At 41.7% G+C, this 23,550-nt stretch overlaps 1 protein-coding gene across 2 annotated transcripts in view; it reads right to left on the bottom strand.

Annotated features, from left to right (window-relative positions):
* The window catches only part of flvcr2b (FLVCR choline and putative heme transporter 2b), a 26,323-nt gene extending 11,879 nt beyond the window's left edge, over positions 1-14,444 (bottom strand). For both annotated transcript variants that reach the window (XM_072676937.1, XM_072676929.1), the window contains exons 1-5: positions 13,376-14,444; positions 8,392-8,533; positions 4,521-4,661; positions 3,750-3,817; positions 2,796-2,899 (exon numbers count right to left, since the gene is read on the bottom strand). In XM_072676937.1, coding sequence (XP_072533038.1) covers positions 2,796-2,899; positions 3,750-3,817; positions 4,521-4,661; positions 8,392-8,533; positions 13,376-13,954 — 1,034 coding nt within the window. In that variant the 5' untranslated portion in view covers positions 13,955-14,444. The remainder of the gene's footprint in view (positions 1-2,795; positions 2,900-3,749; positions 3,818-4,520; positions 4,662-8,391; positions 8,534-13,375) is intronic.
* Between the last annotated feature and the right edge of the window lie 9,106 nt (positions 14,445-23,550).

The raw sequence follows: 23,550 nt of genomic DNA on the forward strand, positions 1-23,550 counted from the left end.
TGTGCATAATGCATAGTAATCTTGAAAACTTTCCCCCCACCAGAGTTCTTAAACAAAAGGTCAAATGTTAGAAATGTCAAAAGTCTGACAATGCTGACATCTGGACAAACAAAACTAAACACTGCAACATGCTGAGATTTTCAGGTGGCAGAATGTGTGCGCAAACACACAGCCTGACTTATACTCTTGCAGTGGTGTAGTCCCCAAGATCCGGGTCCAGTTTCCTACAACATCTTGGTGCTAAGTGACCTTTACTGGCAGAGTTGTCTGACTTGTCTGTGCTAAAATGCTTATAGGAAACCCAGCCCAGTGCTTAATCCAGTATGCATTAGAGGTGTATAACGGTATTAACTTTTAGAGTGTTTTTAAACCAGTATGAATCTGAGCAGTGAGCAGTTTTTATAGCCCCACAAGAAGAATTTTAGAGTAATTTTAATCCAGTATGAATTTGCACAGTGTTTTTTTCTTTCTTACAGTATTAACTGTGGACTGATTTCACTGGCAAACACATTTTGTTTCCTCTACAATTTCTAGTGAAACAAGTCGATTTTAACAACCTGAACACAAATATGGTTTTATAATGCCTGAATGAAGTACCACTTGCCAGTTGCCAATTGTGATATTCATTAAGCATGGTCCTGTGTCTAGCAGCATACACTATGATGGCAATGTTAGCATCAGGATAGAATACTAAAAATGTTTTACTGCAGACTTTCTTTGTAATCACTGTCTGACGCTTCACGGATGGGAGTCCAACAATAGTCACCCAGCATAGACAGATTCCACTTGCCCTGATATCGTTTCTCCATCTTGGCAATGTCTTGAATAAACCTTTCACCATGTTTGTCATTTACAGAGCTGAGGTTGTCTGGGAAGACGTCCAATTGGGAATGAAGAAAATGTATCTTTACAGGTTGCACTTCATTGATTTGTATGCCTGAAGCAGACTTTGAACCTGTTCGACACGGTCAGGTGCTTTACAGTTGTCTAGGAAGTTACAAACTACATTCTTGAAGGCTGTCCACAAAACATGTTCTGCACCCTGCAGAAGACCATCAAAGTGTCTATCTTCCATCTCATCTCTGATTTGTGGACCAATGAAAACACCTTCTTTTATCTTGGCATCACTCATGCAGAGAAACCACTGCCGCAAATAAGCCAAAGCCTCACTTTGCTTGTTCATTGCCTTAACAGTTTTTTTTTTATTTGCCTAAGTTTGATGTGCAAAGGTGGAGGTTATATCTTCTTTGGGTCCATCAATGGGTCATGTGCAACATTCTTCTGCCCTGGAACCAGTTACTGTCGAACAAATAAATCTATGTACGCAAGATCATATTTCAAAATTTCACAATGTTTGTAAAACACAATTGGCACCATTTCTCATAAACCGTAAGTGGCAATTTTGAGGACATTTCTGTGATCAGCACCAAAAATGATTGTGCAGCACTGTATTTTTACAGTCCAACAGTCACAATGATCATAATTGTGTTCTATAATTGGCTCTCTCAGTATTAGTTGTTCTGTTCCAAACCATGCTAATAAAATATCAAAATTTGTCAGCAATACATTATATTGCGTCATGAAAGGTGATGGCAAGCAGCAGACGGAGACGGTAGAGTTAGCTAGCTCGTCTGAGCCTGTACGTGGATAAATGTACCATTAATAAAACACTAGCCATGACGATTAGGAGATATGTGGACACTTCAGATGCGTTCTCAAGATAACCCTATGAGAAGATTTGCTTGATTGGTGGACTTGAGCCCTACAGCGTGGATGAAGGAAAACTAGCAAGTTTCAAGTCACCACGGCCTGCCTTCAATCACATACTGTGACATTGTTAATTATTTGTAATTATTTGTAATTTATATCTGTTCACTGTTCACTCTGCAGTGGTAACTTGTGCTACATTATGAGGTGCTTCTGCTGCAGAGCTTTCCTCATCTTGCCCGATTTTACGTGCTGCTCTTCTGACTTTGGCTAGCTGATACCTGCTGCTCACTGACTCACTCTCCCTGCTGCACCTATAATTGTGATTGAGACCCCAGACACCGCTAATCAGATAATCATGTTAGCTGTTCATTGCTAGCTAATGTTCTCAAACAATACAGGCTAGTATCATAGCTAGCTACCTAGTTAATAATCTAGTAACCATTACCTATATGATTTAATTTATATAGCTAACAATATAACATTTTTAGGTAATTCTTTATTACCTTGAATAAAGTGATCAAAACACACTCGGCTGCTCTCTATTTTTTCTGTTGATCCTGGTTAACCATGCAGCTCTCCTTCTTTGGCTAAGCTCACTACTGGAACACTACTGGCTAATTTTTTTCTCACTACTGGAATTCTTAAAAAAAACAACAACAACACATTTGACTGCCTTTGCTTGCTCTGTTATGGTAAAAAACACATGTGGTGACCATTCATAAAATAAAATGAAACCTTTGCTGAAGCCGTCCAAAGGTGAGCTTGCCTACCAAAATGGGACTGACATGACTGTGTGATGTCATCGCAATACTATGTATATGGCATGCTATTATTGTTATTGAGTGTGTCCTGTGTCAAAAACGCTGACACGAACATCAAAGCTATGACCTTTTGGTCTCAGGCTTTCTGTAGGAATCTGGTGAAAAAACACAGATAGTATATTTCGAACTAGCCAATCAGATTTCTCAGATTTACATCCCATAGCCATTCTCAGGGCATTCCAAGTGATCTGGGTGTGACAGATTTTAACTAATGGCAACTAATGGCAGCAGTGTGTATGGTGCAGGAAAAACCTGATTTCCTACTTGTATGTCTTGGTCCTATCCAGCCAGATGCCACAGATAAGCGAGCCAACCATGCCAGCAATGACAATGGTCAGGCCAATCCTGCCAGCATTCACCTCTTCACCCTAAAATGATAGCAGCACATCCACTTAATTAAACACACTTAAAACAGACCACACCAGACACCCACTAATGTGTTCTTTCCGACCTACTGCTTACTGAACTAACTAAGGGTTTAAGGTTTTACAGAATACTGGTAAAATTTCATTCTGTAACTGTAACACACCTCGGGTTATATCACAATACCTACATTAAAAGTGTGCAAGCTCAATACCTATACCACTGTACCGTCATATGATAATAACAAGTAACAAATGTTAATTTTTTTATTCCAAATTTAAGTGAGTTTATTATGCTTATTAAAAGAAATCTACTTTTCCTAAGCCGCACTGAGACTGACATATAAGAATTAACAAGGGCAGAGTTAAACTTAGCAGAACCAACAAGAATCCACCCCCCCCCAAAAAAAAAAAAAACAACAACAACAAAAAAACAACAGTGAAACCAGTGAGAGAACTCACTAATCTGGTGGAGTATCTTACTGTGATGCACAAACTAATAATTATACACTTGGTCATAGTTTGTGTTCAACATTATGTGAAATTTACTAAAGATCAGTCAGAGTATTTCTTACTGCTACCTCTTTAACACAGGGCCTGATGTTCTTCAGAGATAGCTTTAACAGAAGCTGTATGTAGAGCTAAAAGTTTTTGTTTAACTCAGTTGTCTTCATATTTATTTGGAGAAAGCTGTGTGTGAGTCAGCTGCTGTTCCTCTTGTACACTTTAACCAAAATGTTCAAATGATGTCAATCTTAGTAAACCCTTACTTGTGTATGCTAGTATTGAAAAAGAGATCAATTAATACGACCAGTAATGCTAAATAGTGTGTCAGACATTAGGAGGATGGACTTACTGGATAGTGCTCGATGATCATGCGGTTGAGTAGAGTACTGACAGCATAAAAACAGCCAACATTCAACCCTGAAGGGACGAAACACAAGACAAGAAGCCATTCAGAGGGCAGAAAGGCAAAGGGTCTCATATTTTTACAAAAAAAATTAACATTATTTTTCAGTCAATTTTTAAGTTCAAGTTCAACTTACTTATTTACAATCTACAAGAACACAGAGAAAATAATGAGTGTTTTGTGTGTATGTGTTCTCTTAACATATACAATCTGCATGTGTGTGTATGTACTAAACAGAAACTCAAAAACAGTGTATGAAGTTTAATCTTGGTTCCAAACAAGGTGTGACTGAATTTTACAGTTTCATTATCATATTTCTCCAGTGTTGCGTTGTGCGATAAGACTTTACATAATGTCAAAATGACCTATAATAACTTTGATTCGGTATCCCTGCACCATCTGTCAGAATGAGTGTGTGGATCATATAAACATTATAGAGCGACACAGAGCGCCCCCTACATTTCCTGTATTGTATTAAAGTCTAACATAATAAGTGTGGATCATATAAACATTATATAGCATTACCTACACTTCCTGTAGTGTGTGGATCATATGAACATTACAGTGTGAACATTATTGTAAAGTGCTCTCGTTTTTAAATAATGACAAAGACTAAATGAAGTAATCATTGCAGCTTTACTGTAAACATTTGAAGTAGGAACAGAATAACACTGTAAATGAGTCTCAGTTTAAGAGCTGCAGTGTTTAGAGTGGTACCGTAGCTGATGATGAGAAGGATGAAGGGTCTGTTGCGGAGGAGGCAGAGGATGGAGGCTGTGTAGGAGTAATTCTCCGCTGGGATCAGACGAGCTGCTGCCTGAGCCTGAGTGGGGGGAATAGCTGGTCTTTCCTGAAACACTGAGAGAGTGAGAGAGCAAGTGAGAGTGTGGATTCGGAAGAGAGAGTGTGTGATTATGAGAGAGAGAGAGAGAGAGAGTTAGAGCGCTGTATGAAACAGGGTCTTTCTACTACACCATGGGGCCACAGATGGTTATGTTTATTTGGCTGCAGAGCTCGGCAGGGAGACAGCTTTCCCGCAGACACAAGCACAGCAGCACTGATGGCCTTAACTGTCCCATCAACAGCTTCAAACAAACAATTAAAGATAAAAGGAGACACAAAGTCCAAATCAACAGCCTTTTGAAGTCCAAACCCCCAAAGCTGTAAGCAATAGGAGGAGCAGGTCCCCCATTCAAAAACCCTTCAGCACAGCACCATCAAACTCCAGTCCTGAATGGCCACAATACTACACAGTTCAAATTTCCCTTTTCTGACAGTCCTGATTCAGCTCATCACAGGTTGGTCAGTTAAATCAGGTGGTAAAGCAGTCCTCAAAGTATTCCAAATACCAAGTCTGAACTTTTCCACAGTCATGACTGATGGAACCAGACATTTGAACTAAAAAAAAAAAAAGCTAAAAGCTTCCTCTCAGAAAGTTTTTGCGGGAAAGTGGTTAAAACATGTTTGTTTACATTTTCCTATTTTATTATCATCAACATTCTAAAACAGTAAATAAAGAAAATAGTAAAATAGTATATGAGTGGGTTTTCAGTGAAGTTCTCTACAGTAAGCAACAATTTTACACAAAACGTACTCTGAAAGTTAAAGCCTGCTATTTTTGGGTAAGACATAACTATTTTAAGTTTTGTTTTTTTACCAAACCATCAAATTAACCAACAGAATCAATAGTAAATGCCATTCCACAGCATTGCTGTGCCACACTGTTAAAAAAAATAAAATAAAATAAAATAAATAAATAAATAAACAATGTGAGTAAGTACCCTACTTTTAAGGCAGTTAAGTCTGGGTTTCGCTCCCAAGCAATTTTCTTTGCATCAAATAAACCATGCTTTAGTGTTTTTGTACTCTGCTGTCTGCAACAGCAAACGCCAGCAAAGTTTACACAGTCTATTTTAGTTTATTCTACATTTTCTACTTAAATATTAACAATTGGTACGAATATTGTAGAAATATTATTTTGCTGCTGTCATGCAAAAACCTTTCTATCTCCATTTTTGCCTGTTTTCACTTTGAAAACAGGAGGAGCTACAATTGTCAGTTCAATTAGTGTGACATACTGCGGAGTGCGAGCAGCTGGGCTTCAGTGTGCCCTGCTATGGATGGGGCAAAGGGTCAAAGTAGAAGAATGCGTTAACAATGTTAAAAAGTTGCATGCTGGTAATTTGTATGTTCTCAGTCCTACAACCAGCTCACATCCTTTTTCTTTACAGCTTCTATAACGTGTGATTCTGCTTCTGTTCAGGGAAGACTATATGTTTGCAATGTTTATAAGTAGTTTGCGAATGCAAACCATGCTAGCTGAGGCAAGGAGGAGAACTCAAAAATTTGGGCTGAAGTTCTGGGGGGCTTCGAGCTGATGGGACCTGAAGCCAGACCCCCCTTGCCAGGTAGAGGTTGAGTAAGAATGGATGATGAGGAGAAGCAGGGGCGGTGGTGGGGTGCAAGTTTTCGTCACGAGAACGAGAAGGGAGAGGAGTGGTTTTATAGTGTGTAGAAATAGAGGGGAGAAGTTTGGGTGTGGTCCTTCTCCCAAACTTTCGGTTATTACATAACTCCATCTAGAAGAAAGCAAAAATTCTTCAAACCTGCTTGGGGACCTCGGAGACTCAGGCCTTTTTTTTTTTTAAACCCTGAACCTATCACTCTTAAAAATAAATGAGGGAACATAAGACTCTTCGAATGATGCCACAGAACAACCACTATTGGTTTCACAAAGAACCATGTTTGTAACATATATATATACATTACATATATATACATACACATGTATACATATGTAAAGAGTGGTTTCTGTGGAATGAATGTGGGTGTGCCATGTGTCTTCCAACTAAAAGAACATTTACACCATTGCCTTTGGGGACAATAGTCTTCCATTCACGTGACTCCTCCTCGAGACGTGACTTGACCATTACACAAGCACTGTGTGGCTTTGTTTGCTGCTGTGTGTGGAGGAATGTGATGTAGGGAACCTGCAACTGTTAGCATTCTTTGACAAATGGGGTAGGGAGGGGACGAGGAAGAAAGAGAGAAACTGCTGACTGAGAGAATGTCATGGGTTTGCAAACTTTCTGCAGCCAGGGACCCCTTCCTGAGTTACATAAGCTGGGTACTGTTCTCCCACCTAAACACTAGCTGCTATACATATTCCTGCACTGTACACCTTGTTTACGTATGTGATGTTTAAAACACTAGGCAAATCTACACTGAACTCCCTGTTTTACTCTTCATTTACACACATAGCACTTCACTGCTTTACATATTTATTCCATTTTACTGTTAGTACAGTAACCTAAACCTTAATTTTCCTTCAATTTCCTTCAACCTTCAATTTTTTTTTATTTTAGTTTATTCTACATTTTCTATTTTAGTAAATATAAACAATTGGTACAAATATTGTAGAAATATTATTTTGCTGCTGCCGTGCAAAAACCTATCTCCATTTTTGCCTGTTTTCATATTTTGAATCTGGCAGCTGGTCCTTACATTGTTTACATTTTAACTGATGCCCCAAAATGGCATGGAAAACATATTTTAGCATTGTCTTCTTAGGTTTTCCCTCTTTCTGTAAAGATACAAGTTTGGAGACAAAATTGTTTTGCATGAAAGTGAAGTTTTAGGAGTTCAATAAAATCTGACATTTTCAGATAACCAGATTAACAGTCATCACATAAAACAATTTAGACTAAGTACATTACATCAGTTATCAAGACTGATTCACCCAATCACTAAACAGCTCATATGTATCAATAGATACACTGTGTCATATGTACAGTCAGTGGTTTCGCTCCACTGACTGTATACTTTTGTTCATACAGTTTGTAAATTCTTGCCACAGGTTCTTGAGAGGAACTGGAGCTACTCTCCACTCTTTGCTACTATCATTTTTAGTTACCTGCTGGTTGATTCAACCACAGGGCTTCTATAACCCCTGAGTAGTCTGCTGAAGGTGTTAAAGCTAGGACTTTGAAATCATATTAAAACCTACCTTTGAACAGGAGGAGCTACAATTGTCAGTTCATTTAGAGTGACATACTGCAGAGTGCGAGCAGCTGGGCTTCAGTGTGCACTGCTATGGATGGGGCAAAGGGTCACAGCATGCTGGTAATTTTTATGTTCTCAGTCCTGCAACCAGCTTACATCCTTTTTCTTTACAGCATCTATAACGTGTGATCCTGCTTCTGTTCAGGAAAGACTATATGTTTGCAATGTTTACAAGTAGCTAGAGGAAAGTAAAAATGCAAACCTGCTTAGGGACCTCAGAGACTCTGGCCCTTTTTTTAAACCCTGTATCTATCAATCTTAAAAATAAAGAAGGGTTCTATGTGCCATAGAACAACCACTATTAGTTTCCCAAAGAACCATGTTTGTAACAGAGATGTGCGAGTGTGTAAACGCTGTTGAATATATATACATATGTAAAGAGTGGTTTCTGTGGAATGGATGTGTGTGTGCCATGTGTCTTCCAACTAAAAGAACATTTACAGCATTGCCTTTGGGGACAATAGTCTTCCATTCATGTGACTCCTCGATGACGTGGAGACGCAATTAAAAAAGGGTTCCTGCTTACCGATGACCACCACGATGAAGAGAAATGTGGCAACCCCAGCTGTGATGTAGAACATTACTCTGACGTAACTGGCCAGTTCGTCCATGTCTTCAACATTTGGAACCAGGATGGGTGGGACCAGGAACCCGATGGCAATCCCAAGCTTTGGGAAAAGAAGCAAAATAATAATAATAAACAAAAAGAATGAGTGAGATACTGCAGAAAGTATTGAAATGCATTGGATTTACATGACTTAAGACCCTGTGAAATTTAAACATTCAACACTTATTTGATTCAGATTTCTAAGAAATAAAACATCAAAGCAATAAAAAAAAAAACATAGTTTTGCATACTTGTATATAAACACTGACACATTTTATTAAATCAAATTCAGCAACAGCAAGGAAAGTCCAGTCATTTATGTAATCCTACAGAAATCAGATAATCAAAACCCATCACTGAGAGGTTGACAGTAGAACTAAGAGATTATTTGGACATTAAATGGTGTCATCAGCAGGTGTGGCATATGAAGCCCTTAAGGCTGTTCTTAGGGAAACAACTTAACTTTAACCATACTTCCAAACTCCCTATTAATAACTTTGAATTCACAAAAACGCTGTGTCTTAGTAAAGTCTACAAAGATATGGACGCTAAGTGTGTTGCTGAGCTGTTGAGATGATTACATTTTTTATAGTATCAGTCCACTCATAATCCATTATTTAATATCTTGCTGTGAAAACTGTTTACAGGAATTAAGCCAACAATCAGCAGGAAATCGGGCTATTGTTTTGGTGAAAAAGCAGTCACGCGACCCTGTGTTTGTGGATAAAGAACTAAATGCTGCTCCTTCAATGCAAAAAGAACTTTATCATATAAAGTCCACTCATAATCCATTGAGCAAAACATTATGATGAGTAATTTGTGAAACGGCAGTAGCCTAACATTATGCCAGAACGTATTTGCATATTAGAAGGAGAAACAGAAAATCCCCCACTTTTGTCTTTTTTCAGCACAGACATCCATTAGCTGAATTAGCATTTCATGTGTGCATGATCTCTTTACATTTGGATAGAAGGACTACAACAACACCATGCTAACAGTAATGGTATGCTAGTAAGTGATTATGCATCAGTATCATCAAATACTGTGTGTAAAATGAAATAATCAGATATTGGCATCAGCCCACAACACCCATATTAGAGCATTCAACACACCTGGTTGCCCAGCACCCCAATGGAGCAAGCAGTGGACACCTCTCTCTCTCCGAACCATAGTGATGCAAGGTGTGGCGGAACCCCGAGGATAAACACCATGGCCACCGAACACATAAACTGACCAAAGAAGGCAACAGGGAACAGGTCCGGTTCAATTCCGCCAAGTCTGACCCACGCAGTTAAATGCAGCACCGATGAGCACGGCCTCCCTGAGCCCACGGGAGTCCATCAGCCACATCCCTGGCACAATCAGTGGCACATATGTCAGCATGTAGATCATGGAGAGCCAGTCAATGGCCAGGGCATCAACACTGTAGAAGCGCATGAAGACACTGCTGATGATGCCGTACTGCAGCCACATCATAGCATTGCTTGTTGAGCAGAAGCTGAAAAGCAACAGCATGACCCACCGCCGTCTGTACAGCTTGATTTCTGCTTTGTGAATCAGCTCCGCAGTGTCCAGCTCCATGGGACCTAGTGAAGGGACACTAGGTGAAGGCCACATACTCCAGCATTGACCACCAGGAGGAAAAAGCCCTTGACCATCGCTGGAGGTGCCCTGTACAAGCCCAGAATGACAACTGTGGCCTTTAGCTGCAAAGTCATTGCTTTGAAGCATAGTGACCTTGCTGGGCACCCAGTTTGGAAAGATGCTTGTTACTAACAAGCTTGCACCTGGAGCTGATAAACAAGCCCAGCTGTTCGATATTCTGTCCAAAGTCAAAGACGAACTTGTTGGTAATCCAAATCTCTGAGCTCTGTCCACCTACTCAGCTATTTATCTCTCCACACACTGCCACTTGATTCCTCCCAGAACGTCCCACCTCCAAAACAGGCAGGCAGGAGAGTCGTGCACACAGAAGAAAGCAAATAGTAAAACAAATAGTTGTTTTGACTGCCATTGGTTCTAATGAATGGTTCCAGATTAGGGATGGGTGATATGATAAAAATACTATATCACAATATGTAAAGGTACACAATATTACAATACATGTAATCACAGACTAAAAACATCAGTAGTGACAGATTTTTATAAACTGACGTCTGACGTATTAAAGGATGTCTGTTATTAAGTCAAGGCGGGTTAACAGGTCATTTAAAAATCTTGCACAGATTTAGTGTTCTGCTGATCAGTCAGTCTCTGAGCTTTGAGCACTTCAACCACGGTAATTCATCACTTTTCAGTGGTTTAAAAAAAACAATGAATGTAGATCCAGAGATTGAACGCTACTGCAATAAGAAACAGAGAGGGCTACAGCATTATCCGACAAATAATGTGCAAACTGGACACAGGGGAACATTAAACATGCTCTCCAGGTGCGCTCTCCAGCTGAGTGGCATAATACTGGCACCAGATTAAAACTGCGAGGTCACATCAACAACCGTGCTCTAAACACAGCAGGCCAGCGGTGACCCCGTCCAGTCTGAAACACCAATGAGAGGCCAGGTGGCTCAAATTGAACTCGAACACACACATGCACATCCAACTCTGAAGACAAGCTGTATGCTAAAAATGATGTGAAATTTTGCTAAATTAATGCACTTTTGCAGATTTCATTGTGTACCTATCCAGTTACTTCACTTTTAAAAGTCTTCATTTCTGCCATAAAGTTTGTGGAAAGTTGGATAATTTACTTATTTAAAAAAATAATGTAAAGATGTTCTTTACTTATTTCTGATTATGTCTGCTAAAAATACCAATTCTGTCAAAACGCGTATGCATAGTGCCATATTTGCATAGTGCCTATTGCAAAAAAAGTTGTTCACTACATGAATTTCTTAAAGTTTGTACTAAAATGTATGAATGCATCTATAATAAACAAATGTTGATGGGAAAAAAAATCTTCCTAAACAAATAGGACAAAACCAAAAATATTTCCATTAAGGCATAATACTGTCAGTTTCTTCTAGTATTTGAAGCATGTCGAAACTAGCTTGGCTCATTCCAAATCAGCTTAAACCAAAGAGCTGCACTTTGCCAAAAAAGTTGGATTTGTGGTTCAGAAACTTTTCATAATATCTACAAAGGAGGCTGCACACACACTTTGTGGAGAGTCCAAACAGACAAGCAACAGCACTGTGAAAGTTGTGCTGAACTTCAGATAATAAGCCTCAGAACACTTTGCGCCATCTAAATGTTACAGCCCGGGGGAAGCTGCACTAGGCTAGAGATTAACAAAGCAGTTGGAAAAAAATCCAGTAGCAGGAAAACCATTTACCAAATAGCTTTTACAGTATACATTAGCATTTATATGCTATTGAGGTGTTTTTCCCTTTATTGAATACAGCCATGGGCAAAAATATTGGTAGCCCTACACTTCTTTCAGAAAATGCACCACCTCTCCCAAAATGTTGTAACTGCAAATGCTTTGGTATTCGCAGGTTGTTTTTTGTTTCCACTCAGAAATGGACTGGACAAGATTATTGGCACCCTCAATATAATATTTGGTAGGGCACACTTTGCTAATTACACATTAACTGTAGTCAATACGTTTATTACAGTCAATGTAGAAACTACTGATAAAGTTCTATACTCTTCTATATAAGTTGATGTCTTCTATAAACCTGGGTCAGAGGTGTAAGAAAACTGTGACAGGCCTTAAAAAGTCATTACTCAGCAAAAGAGTCACACTATTTATCATTTCACATGAGTTGGCTACACATGATGGCATTCTGGCAAAAGCCTAAACCACAAACACAGATCTGAGCCACTAAACACGTGATCTTTTAAATGAGAGCACTGCAAAAACATCAGGAGCCCATACGTCCCCCATATGTACTTTATTACCTTCCTGTAAGCATGAATGCAAGACCCCAAGGTCTTAAAACACACTCTCTTGCTATTCTATTGCTTATAAACAGCTCTTTGAAAAGAGAATTGTTCTTAATGAACTCATCAAGAATACAGTTATTGGTAATGTTTAACTTGCTGCCCGTTTCTAAGCCTGTAAACATCACGTTCCTCAAACTTAAGGTAGCCTACGCTGAAATGCTGAATGATTAATCCAAGCCATCAGGCACTCCAATGTGTGTTTCACTTACAATCTAACTAATCTACAACACCACAGTTAGTTAGCACTGCTGAGCATGACTGTAGTTGAGGTGATCCTTGTAGACGCCAAAAACACAGCTTTGTGTTCAGGGTTACTTCATAGCCCTCATGGGCTATGTTCAATCTTAATTACTGTTTTTTTTTCTGATCAACATCACAATCAAATGCTGAAGACTTCAGCAACAGGACTGCAGTAACAGCCTCTACTCCCCTGGAAATGCTTTACACTAGTTGAGGAAGCTTTGATGGAAGCATCAGTGAGGTCATCACTCTAGAAAATGCAGTTCAACTGCTCCCCAGCCCAATGCTGGGGACTTTATACCCTTCTAGTCCACGCTCAGCATCGGGCGCGGCGACCTTACGTGCATGCGCAGCTCTTCCAGAGCGCCCTGTTCTACCAGTGGAGATTATAAAAGCTGTGTGCTCGCAACTGAACTCCTGTGCCAGCACACTTATACTGTTTGCATGGGTATCATGGTTTCTGTATGGGAGGTGGTGAATGCATAGGAGAAATCTATACATAATTAATAAACAAAAATATGGGGCACCCCCTGCCCTGCATATTGTTGTGGTTGTCTGCTGTAACTCTAACACTACCTTCAACTCAAGAAGGGCCTGATCATTTGCTGATCAGCTGGATCAGGTGTGTTTGGAGCAGGGTACAATGTGCAGGGACCAGGGTTCAGAACCACTGCTCTAGAGGATCTCCAGGACCACTGACCCGATTAATTCAACATACCTGATTTCCAAACACTCCAATGGAGCACGCAGTGGACACCTCCTCAGACCCAAACCATACCGACGCGATGCGCGAGGGCATCCCCAGGATGAACACTTGGGCCACTGCACAGATGACCTGTCCCAAGAAGGTAACAGCAAAGAGGTCCGGCCTGCCGCTGGCTACCTTGACCCACGTTCCTATGCAGTTCAAGGCCGTGGCCACGAGTGCGATGACCCTCAGACCCTTCTTGTCCAGGAGCCAGGTCACAGGAAAGATGAGTGGAATGTACGCCAGCATGTAGATCATGGACATCCAGTCGATGGTGAAGGAGTCCACGTTGTAGAACCTCATGAAAATGTTGTTGATAATCCCGTACTGTATCCATTGGTAGGAGTTGCAGAGGGAATAGGAGCTGAAAAGACACACTATCAGCCATCTCCTCTTGTACAAGTGAGTGGTGTCTGTGTTTAAATCCCTCTGGAGAGGTGCACTGTGCTCTATGTAAACTTGGCTATCATTTGGTATGGGGCTCTTAGAGTGACCATCCACAAAACACTGGTTGTCATTCACCTCTCCAGTACTGGACTCGTCACCCATATTCTTCACTCAAGTTTCCTTCTAGAAAAAGGGAAGTAGCCAGCTATGTGTTTCCCCACTTTATATCCAAGACTAAATGAGCTAGTTAGCTAATGAACTATAACTGAGTCGTTCATTTACAGTAACGATAACCCTTCACGTACCGGTTCACGGAAAATAATCATCCTAGGAAGACCACGATGACTTCTACTTAGTTGGAACAGTAAGCTAGACTGCCCCCATAAACTTAATGGACACAGAATCGTTAGCTACTTGTTATATCAAATGAAACCAACCCAGCTTTATATATACAGTGCAGTAGCACTGCTGCAATTCTCTATCTAGCTACAACGAAAGCAAGCCTTGAGCACCTAACCAGTTCAGCTGTGACCGAAAAGCTTCACATATCCACTACAGCCAGCGGTTTTCTACGAGCTCGAGCGGCGCCCCTTCTCTCTCAGTCTGGGGTGATGGTTTCCACGCGGCCGTTCTGGTAAAAGTTAGCCGGACAGTCCCGTTAAAACCGGAGTACTGAACTTCAGCCGTTGACCAAAAGTCTGTCATTCCGGGCACACAGTGGGCGGAGCACACAGCTAGGAAGCTGTCAATCGCTTCTATCAACAAATCACGTCGCTTCTACAACTTCCACGCTTTATGCGTGCCATGAACCTCACGTTTTTTTTTTTAATAAAGATGTAGCTATAGTAGTTCGCGTCAAATGTTTTAGATAGTAATTAATATTTATTCGCCCGGATAAAAATGAAAAAAAAAAAATATATATATATTTATATGTAATGAATTGTATGTTTTTAGGCAGCGCACACTCCGCTGGAGGAGGAAGCATTCTCAAGACACGCCCCAATGGGCAATTCAGATAACTATCTGTGGTTACTTGTACCCTACTCCCTAGATAGTGCCCTAACTTTCACAGCTGCCCTGTAATACAGTGCTAAGGAGTAAGCAGCCATTTAAAATCACCTTAAAAAGACCTTCGTCATTTTCCTCGTTCTTTCGAGGAAACCTTCAGAGTATGCACGTTGTAATATTTATAACATAATTATATAATTATTTATTTATTTTATTAAATGATCATGCAGCAGTTAAGTTGTACAGTTCCCTTTTCTTGTTTACTCAAGAGACTTCCCAGAGACCAAGTAGCAACTTAATTTTGGCAAAGAATCCAGTCTTATGGGATATGCAAATTAATTGTAATTAATTGTATTTTTTATTAATTATTCGAATATGAATTCCTATTGATTTATTTAGTACTATAAATCATTCTGTGCCCACTATTATTATTTAGCACATTGCATTAATTTGAATGCATGAAATTGTGTTGCCTGACACGAACTGTGCATCAACAGAGTGCTGCACACTCTAACAGTACACCAGCATGGTTGAGTTTCTGATAAGGTGGATAGTGAGTGTACTGTATCCTATTTCCCCTACTCTATTAATTATATCTCTGTTTGCAGACCATTTACCTCTGATCAAAGCCAAACTGCTTGTATATTTGAATACTGCTTGTACTTTCTCACGGTTTATGAAAGTGGCAAAAAGATGAATACTGCTGAGATCAGTGATCACCCCTATTCCATGACAACAGCGCACTCTGCTGGACATGCTTGTTATTACATGAACAGTAAAATAAACCAAAGATAATAAATGAATAAACAGACGCATTTGAGTGTTTACAGGAATGTACTGTAATGGACAATGTCAAAATAAAACAACGCACTGTGGAGAGGGTCATTTCTTTTTACCAACTAGGAATACAACTTCCAGGCGCATTTGATGCACTACAACGCTCTTATGCACTACTAATTTCTTATTAAGCTTGACACAGTGCAACACAGTGCTATACAGTATAAAGAGATATGGCAAGATGACCCAATGTTAAAGTATTGTAGTAGCAGAAGGCAGTAAAGTATCTGATTTCTTGGCTGAAGGTGTGGACTAAGTGGACTCAAAACTGGCTGCATAATAAATCTGTATATAACATTATTTAACATAATGGTGTGTGGTTCTACGTCTGGTTCGGTTGGAATGAAGAGTCAAGGTTGTATCATATTTCTGTTAATACGACTGAAGTAGTTCTGTGAAGGACTTGTTGAACTGCTGATCTCTCATGACAGCTGACTGGAATAAATCACAGTGGCAGCACAAGACAGCTTGGCCAGGCCTGCCTGTGTTTTTTAGCCCCTTATGGCAATGCTCAGCTTATGCTTTGCTTGGTTGGTATGGCACAACAGATAACAACACTACCTGTGTGATTCCCGGTCTGGGTGACTATGCTGCGTTACACCAATAATAGTCCTTGGGTAAGACTCCTAACACTACATTGGCTCACCTCTGTAATACGAGTAACATTGCAAGTCGCTCTGGATAAGAGCCTCAGCTAAATGCTATAAATGTAAATGCTTGCTCTTGTGTTGCATTTTGAATTGTGTCATGATGCTTTTTAGAATGTAATGCCGCACAAATGTGACACAACAGGACTAATGCAGAACAGAAAACACAGATTACGAGACACATGCTTTGCTTCTGCTCATGTGAAAAGGGGAGGTGAGGAAAGTGCTTTTTATGACATTTAAAACCTAATTGCCGTAGCCACACATGCAATTGATCAGTAACTGGCAGTACTCAAGCCTACATCAGTTGACTTCAGACTACTGCAAAGGCAAAAATAGACCACAAAAGTGCGTAGAAGACAGGCATTGAGAACAGTAGTAGGGAACATAGTACTAGAGTTCAGAGTTTGGTGATTTTTGTGCCCTACATTCCTACTATATAGTGTAATGAACCTCCCTGGGTTTTTAAACAGCTCACTGTCTTCAAATGCTGACTGAAAACTCATCTCTTTGTGAACCATTTATGTCCTTCAATTGCACTTATGCAATGTCTTATCTCTGCATTCTTTCATTTGTTTAATCCAGGCATCAAATACTGTGCATCTTTGTATCCAAGAATGAGGACAGACACCTGTATCTTGCAGAATCTTGGTTTAAGGGTATCTCTAGGCACAAATTGATTTAACATTTAGAACCCTAGACCAATTTTAGAAGATGTTTTCATAGTTTGACATTCCATTAATTGCCTAAAAATTACAAAGTATTTATAGGAGACAGCCAAACATGCCAGATATCAGGATATCCTAGGCTACTCAATTCTGTCTTCAGTTCAATGGAATGTGATTGACTGAGTGGCTCATTCTAAAGCCACTTCATGCACGTTGATTAGAGCTCATCCAGATTCAAAATCCTTCTCTCTGCAGTGTAACTCTGGCTCCATTTCTCTTTTCTCCACCTTTCTACCTCTCCATAACTTGCAAACACTTCTTGTATCAAGCTAACAGTTGTGTATTTTGTAATAGAGTACTTTCTCACTGACTCTTCCTTATAGAACACGTCTAATTATGTCTAGGGCTGTATTGCATGCATATGATGCCTGTTCTGATGACTCTTACATAGAGATCATATAGCTGCTGAGCAGAAGAGTGCTCTACCACTCCTGCGAATATGATAGTGGCTAAATTCGAACAGTTAAATCTTAAAACTTGGTCTTTCAGATTTTACCAACAGTTATCAACAGTTCCCTCTTTAACAGCCATTTCTTACTGACATTCTGACAGTCTAACGGTGTTATGGGAACTGTTCTGCAAAAAAACAAAACAAAACAAAACAGAAAAAACCCAAAACTGTGACACAATACAGAGCTGCAAATTAGAACAGAGCCTGTTCCACATCAGTTTAAAACTAGATAGATCCACATGGGTGGACCTCAGGGAGAGGAATAAAATACAAGAAAAATAGAGAAAATACCCTTTCCTTTCCAATTCTTTTAAGTACTATTTATTACTATTTTCTAATTATCTATTACTTTTTTTTTTACTTTTTGTTATACTTATTATTGTGCTGTTGTAGTTAATCTATCTATCTATCTATCTATCTATCTATCTATCTATCTATTTTAATTTGACCTCCTTAAAAAGTGTCCTGAAAAAGTGCTGAATTTGGCCTCTCAAGCTCGGTTACAACTGTAATGGCTTGAAAATCTAATTTGACTCAATCACAGTTGTGCTGCCCTCTTGTGGTCTTTTGAATCCAATGTCAATATTTCCTGAAAGTCTTAAACAAACAGGAGATGGTCTGTTGATCTGGAGGGCTTTTAAAGCTTTATATGTACAACTGTCAAACCCCTGACAGAAATGAGTGAATATATATATATATATATATATATATATATATATATATATATATACACACACACACACACACACACACACACATATATATATATATATATATATATATATATATATATATATATATATATATATTCTTCACTAGTCTTTTCTAGAAGTTGCTTGGATTTTCTATAGTATTCATGGCTAAATACTAATTAACCAGTGACTGGACCTTCCAGACAGGTGAGGCACATTTTCTGCACTCTGATGAGTGATCTCTGTTGAGACTACTAGCATCAATTGTTTGGATCCCTGTTAAATTAGGTCAGTCACTTTAAAGGGGGTGAATCACTTATTTTACATTAGATGTACTTATTTCAATTACTTGGAAATTACTTTTTATGTGAATCCAAATTATATTGACCATGATTCAATTCATAAAAGCAATCAAAGGGACAAAACACATGCAGAAATATATTTTAAAGACTGTCAGGCCCTCGTTTTCGCACCCTCCTCTGGGGCGATCCCGAGCCTCCGCCCACAGGCCCAAATATGGACTTTTCGCCTTAGTTTTGTCATGTTCGTGTTCATGTGTGTTTGGTTCTTTTCATGTGTGTCGAATCATGATTTGGCTCTGATTGTTCTTTGTCCTTTTCTTTGGATCATGTGTTTCACCTGGGACTGGGGGTACTTAAGGAGCCTCAACACCATGGTTCAATGCCGAGAATTGTGTCATTTGAAACCTTGAGGTCGCCCGAGAGGTTCCCCGTACTACTAGAGGTGTGTTAAGGCCAGCTTCAGATCAGTATCCGTGTTCAGGAGCAGGTTACCCTGCTAACCACGTTATCAGCAAGGCTCGCTCGGTTATTGTCAGGATTCACTGGCTACCCACGTCCCAGCTAGGCGACCTACGCTCATGGCAGCATGCTACGGTTCAAGGTTTGGTCAGCCTTGACAATTTCGCTTAGTAGCTGGTCCCCCAGCTCTTCCCCATTTTGTTGTTATAACGGTGGTCAAGCGCAACTTAAGTTAACCCCTGTTTAACCCAGGCTCTGTCTGCAGGATTTCTTTCGTGTCCCCTTTTGGTTTCCCCCCAATGCTGGCTGTTCACGCCAGCTCAGCTCCTGGTTCCTCCCTGTCCCAGGTTTGTTTGGTTTCACCCTCTTGTTTGTCACGCTTGTGTTGTGTTTACATTTGTACCCCATAGTTGCTGCTTCTTTTGCCTCGTTTTGCCCTTTTCTGTTACCTTGGTTAACAAACAACTTGCTTTAATTCCATCTCAGCATGTGTTCATCCCTCTGTGTCTGGCCTAGCACGCCATGCAGCACGCCATGACAGCCATGACAGAATTCTCAGCCGACAGTTTCCGAACAGCGGGGATGGAAGCCTTGAATCAGGCTGTGCGCGCCCAAGGACAGTTCTTGGGGAAGCAGCAGCTTACTCTACAGAGTGTGTCAGAGACTGTTGGTCACCTGGCGCAGCAACAGGCACACCAACAATCAGAGATTCTGATTCTGATTCTGAAGTCGCCCAAATAATGGCTGGCGTTCAGGGGCTCACAAAGCTCATTCAGGCTTCGTTGGAGCCCGCTAGCTCTCCCTGCCCTGTCACCTTGTTCCCTAGCTCGTATCCGGTAGGCAAACCAGATACATATAACGGTGACCCAGAGCTTTGTGAGGGGTTCCTATTGCAGTGCTCAATCTTTTTTAAGAACCAACCGTCTGGCACTGACCAGGCGAAGATGGCCTTTTTGGTAGACATCGCTGATAAAGCTCTGGATTGGGCCATGGCCATGTGCGAGGAGCTGAGCAATAAGCTCTTCTCGGAGTACCTTAAGCACTTTAAAGCGGTATTCCAACACCCCCGAGAAGGGCTCACCAAGGGCGACCTCCTGCTATGAATGGAAGAGGGCTCCAGATTTGCGGCCCAGTATGCACTGGAATTCCGTACTTTGGCCGTAGGCAGTGGGTGGAACCAACCAGTATTGGTGGCCCCATTCTGCAATGGGCTTAGCCCTCGTTTGCAGCGGGAGTTGGCATGCCAGGACGAGTCCCTCAAGCTAGTTGAGCTCATTGCACTCGCCATCCAGCTTGACCAACTTCTCGGTCACCCTACTACCGCCAGGCCCCGTGGTGCTGGTGGACCCATAGTAGGTTCCAGGGGGGTGGCCAGCCTGGACACGCAGCATTCTGCCCCGCTCTCAGGCTCAGTCATGCCACCTGCAACCATGTCGCTGACTGCGCAGTTCGCCGGTGAGCCGATGGAGGTGGGCATTGGTCGCCTCACCCCGCAGGAATGCAGTAGGAGGAGCCGTGAGAGGCTTTGCTCATACTGCAGGAAGGCAGGGTGCGAGGGACCACTCACCAGATCACTGGGGAGCGCAGGGAGGAGTCTCCTTGCGCTAATGAGGCGAGTGTCCCCGTCCAGGGGTTGGTGTCCCAGTCGATCACGTTGCCTGCAAACAAACGTTATCGAGCAACTCAACATTCCGGTCGAGCCGCTCCCGAGGCCTCTCCGCATCACCGCCCTGGACGGGCAGCCTGTGGGTCCCCATCCTATCACCCAAGTCACCGCTAAGGTGTAGTTAGCTGCCAGCTTCTGCCACCAGGAGGAGGCGTTCCTGTTGGTTCTCGCGGTCCCTAAGCATGCTCTGATACTCTGGTTGCTGTGGCTGAGCCAACATAACCCCCACATTTTCTGGCCCGAACGGAAAATAGTATCCTGGTCCCCGTATTGCCGCAAACACTGTTTCAGCCTAGCCCCCTTCCGAGTCATGTCTGCGAATCAGAGACCCAGGTCGTTCTGCCACCCGAGTATGCCGACATGCAGGACATGTTCAGTAAGGCCAGAGCCACCAAGCTTCCACCCCATCGCCCATACGACTATGCGATAGACCTAGTGGAGGGTTTCACGTTGTCCAAGGCTCAGATCTACCCCCTCATGGGGGAAGAGAAGCGGGCAATAGAGGATTACATCACAGAAGCTCTAGCTCAGGGGTATATTACACCCTCCAAGTCCCCCGTAGCCTCGGGTTTCTTTTTCATCCAAAAAAAGGGAGGGGGGCTGCAGCCATGTATAGATTATTGGGTGCTGAATGCCATCACAAAGCGTTACCCATATCCTATGCCAGTGGTGCCATCCACCCTCGAGCAGTTGCGAGGCTCCCGGCTGTTCATGAAGTTAGACTTACGGAGCGTGTACAACCTGGTGCGTATCAGGGAGGGGAATGAATGGCCAGGCTTTCATCAATGACACCCTCAAAGACTACCTCTTGGAGTACCTTAAGCCACTGTCAGCAATGCAGACCACTCAGTTCTTGGTAGACCATGTCCTTCAGAATTTCGCGATTCTGGAGGAAATAGTATTAGATCGTGGGGCCCAGTTCATGTCACGGGTCTAGGGGGTGTTTTGCGAACACCTGGGGGTGAGTGTTAGTCTCACCTCTGGGTACCACCCCCAGTCCAACGGCCAGTGCGAGCATGCCAACCAGAAGCTGGGGAAATTTCTACGGCTCTACTGCCACAAATACCCAGTACTCCCAGTACTTGGTCTGGGCCGAGATGGCTCAGAACTCACTGCGGTGTGCGACCACTGGCCTGAACCCCTATCAGTGTTATCTGGGGTACCAGCCCCTGCTGGCCCCCTGGATGGCCGCGGAGTCTCAGGACCCGGCAGTGGACTTGTGGATGTGTCGCAGCGAAGTGGTCTGGACCACAGTCCACCAACACATTCAGACCTTACTGCGGCACTACTAAGACCAGGCTGATCGCAAGAGAGGGGAGACCCTATGAGCCCGGGGATCGAGTCTGGTTGGCCACCAAGGAGCTATGGACGGGGATCCCCCCTCATCAGTTAAGTTTACAGGTCCTTATTTAATTGTCAAACGTGTCAATGATGTCTTCCATGTTTCGCAGTTAAAGCCTGTGGTACCCAGGCCCCTGGACGAGACCACCCCAGCGGACACGCTGCCGGAGCCTGTAGAGGTCAAGGTGACCCTCACATACACGGCCCGGCAGGTGCTGGATTCCCGAAGTCACGGGGGATGGTTGCAGTATCTCCTGGACAGCCCAGAGGAACGTTCCTGGGTGTCGGCCGATCACATCCTGGATCCGCTGTTGATCCAGAAATTTAATGCACGCAACCCAGATAGGCTGGCTCCCAGGCCTTGCGGACGCCCTAGGAAGGATCGCCCCTTCTCCCGTGCTGAGCCCATGCGCTCGTGAGGGGGACCCGCTCGCCCGTGGCCCACAGGCCCAAACATGGACTTCGGCCTTAGTTTCGTCATGTTTGTGTTCATGTGTGCTTGGTTCTTTTCACGTGTGTCGACTCATGATTCAGTTCTAAATGTTCTTTGTCTTTTTGTTTGGTTCATGTGTTTCACCTGGGACTGGGGTTACTTAAGGAGCCTCAACACCATTTCAATTTTTCGCTTAGTAGCTGGTCCCCCAGGTCTTCCCCCTTTTGTCGATATAGTGCCGGTCGAGGGCAACTTAAGTTAACCCCTGTTTAACCCAGGCTCTGCCTGCAGGATTCCTTTCATGTCCCCTTTTGGTTTTCCCCCCGGCCCTGGCCGTTCACGCCAGCTCAGCTCCCGGTTCATCCCAGTCCCAGGTTCGTTTGGTTTCGCCCTCTTGTTTGTCATATTTGTGTTGTATTTAATTTGTACCCCATAGTCGCTGCTTCTTTTGCAGCATGCTTTGATTCCATCTCTGCGAGTGTTCATCCCTCTGTGTCTGACCTAGCACGCCATGACAAAGCCACTGTAAGTGTAAAAAATAAAATTACAATAAGACATGGTCAGTGTCTGTAAGACTCTGGAACTCCTTTCAAGTGACTAATATTATTAGTAACTAATAATATTAGTTTTAAGTGTAAGACTTTACACTTTTTAATCAGATAACAGCAATAACTTAATGGCACAACAGGACAAAACGGCTCAAAACGTCTTCTCTTTTCCCATGATTAAAAACACAGATATTGTTTACCTCTAATTCTATTTATTTATTTATTTATTTATTTACAGTGCTACAGCCAAATGTCATTTATATTACCAATCTGGACACTACCTCATGGATTTTCATGGATCAGCTTTCTCATACATTTTAAATTCTGTATTTATGTATTTATATATATATATATATATACATACATACATATACAAATATTTTAATATAAGACTGTGAGTGTTTACCCTTGACTGTTTATTGCTTACTGCAGGACAGAATTTGCAGCAGCAAAAACGAAAGAACAAACATGAATTCTATTTATTTATTTATTTATTTACAGTGCTACAGCCAAATGTCATTTATATTACCAATCTGGACACTACCTCATGGATTTTCATGGATCAGCTTTCTCATAGATTTTAAATTTTGTGTTTGAACAATGTATGTATATATATATGTATATATAAACATATGTATGTTTATAT

The sequence above is a fragment of the Salminus brasiliensis genome, chromosome 1, assembly GCF_030463535.1.
Source record: "Salminus brasiliensis chromosome 1, fSalBra1.hap2, whole genome shotgun sequence".
Classification (NCBI taxonomy): domain Eukaryota; kingdom Metazoa; phylum Chordata; class Actinopteri; order Characiformes; family Bryconidae; genus Salminus; species Salminus brasiliensis.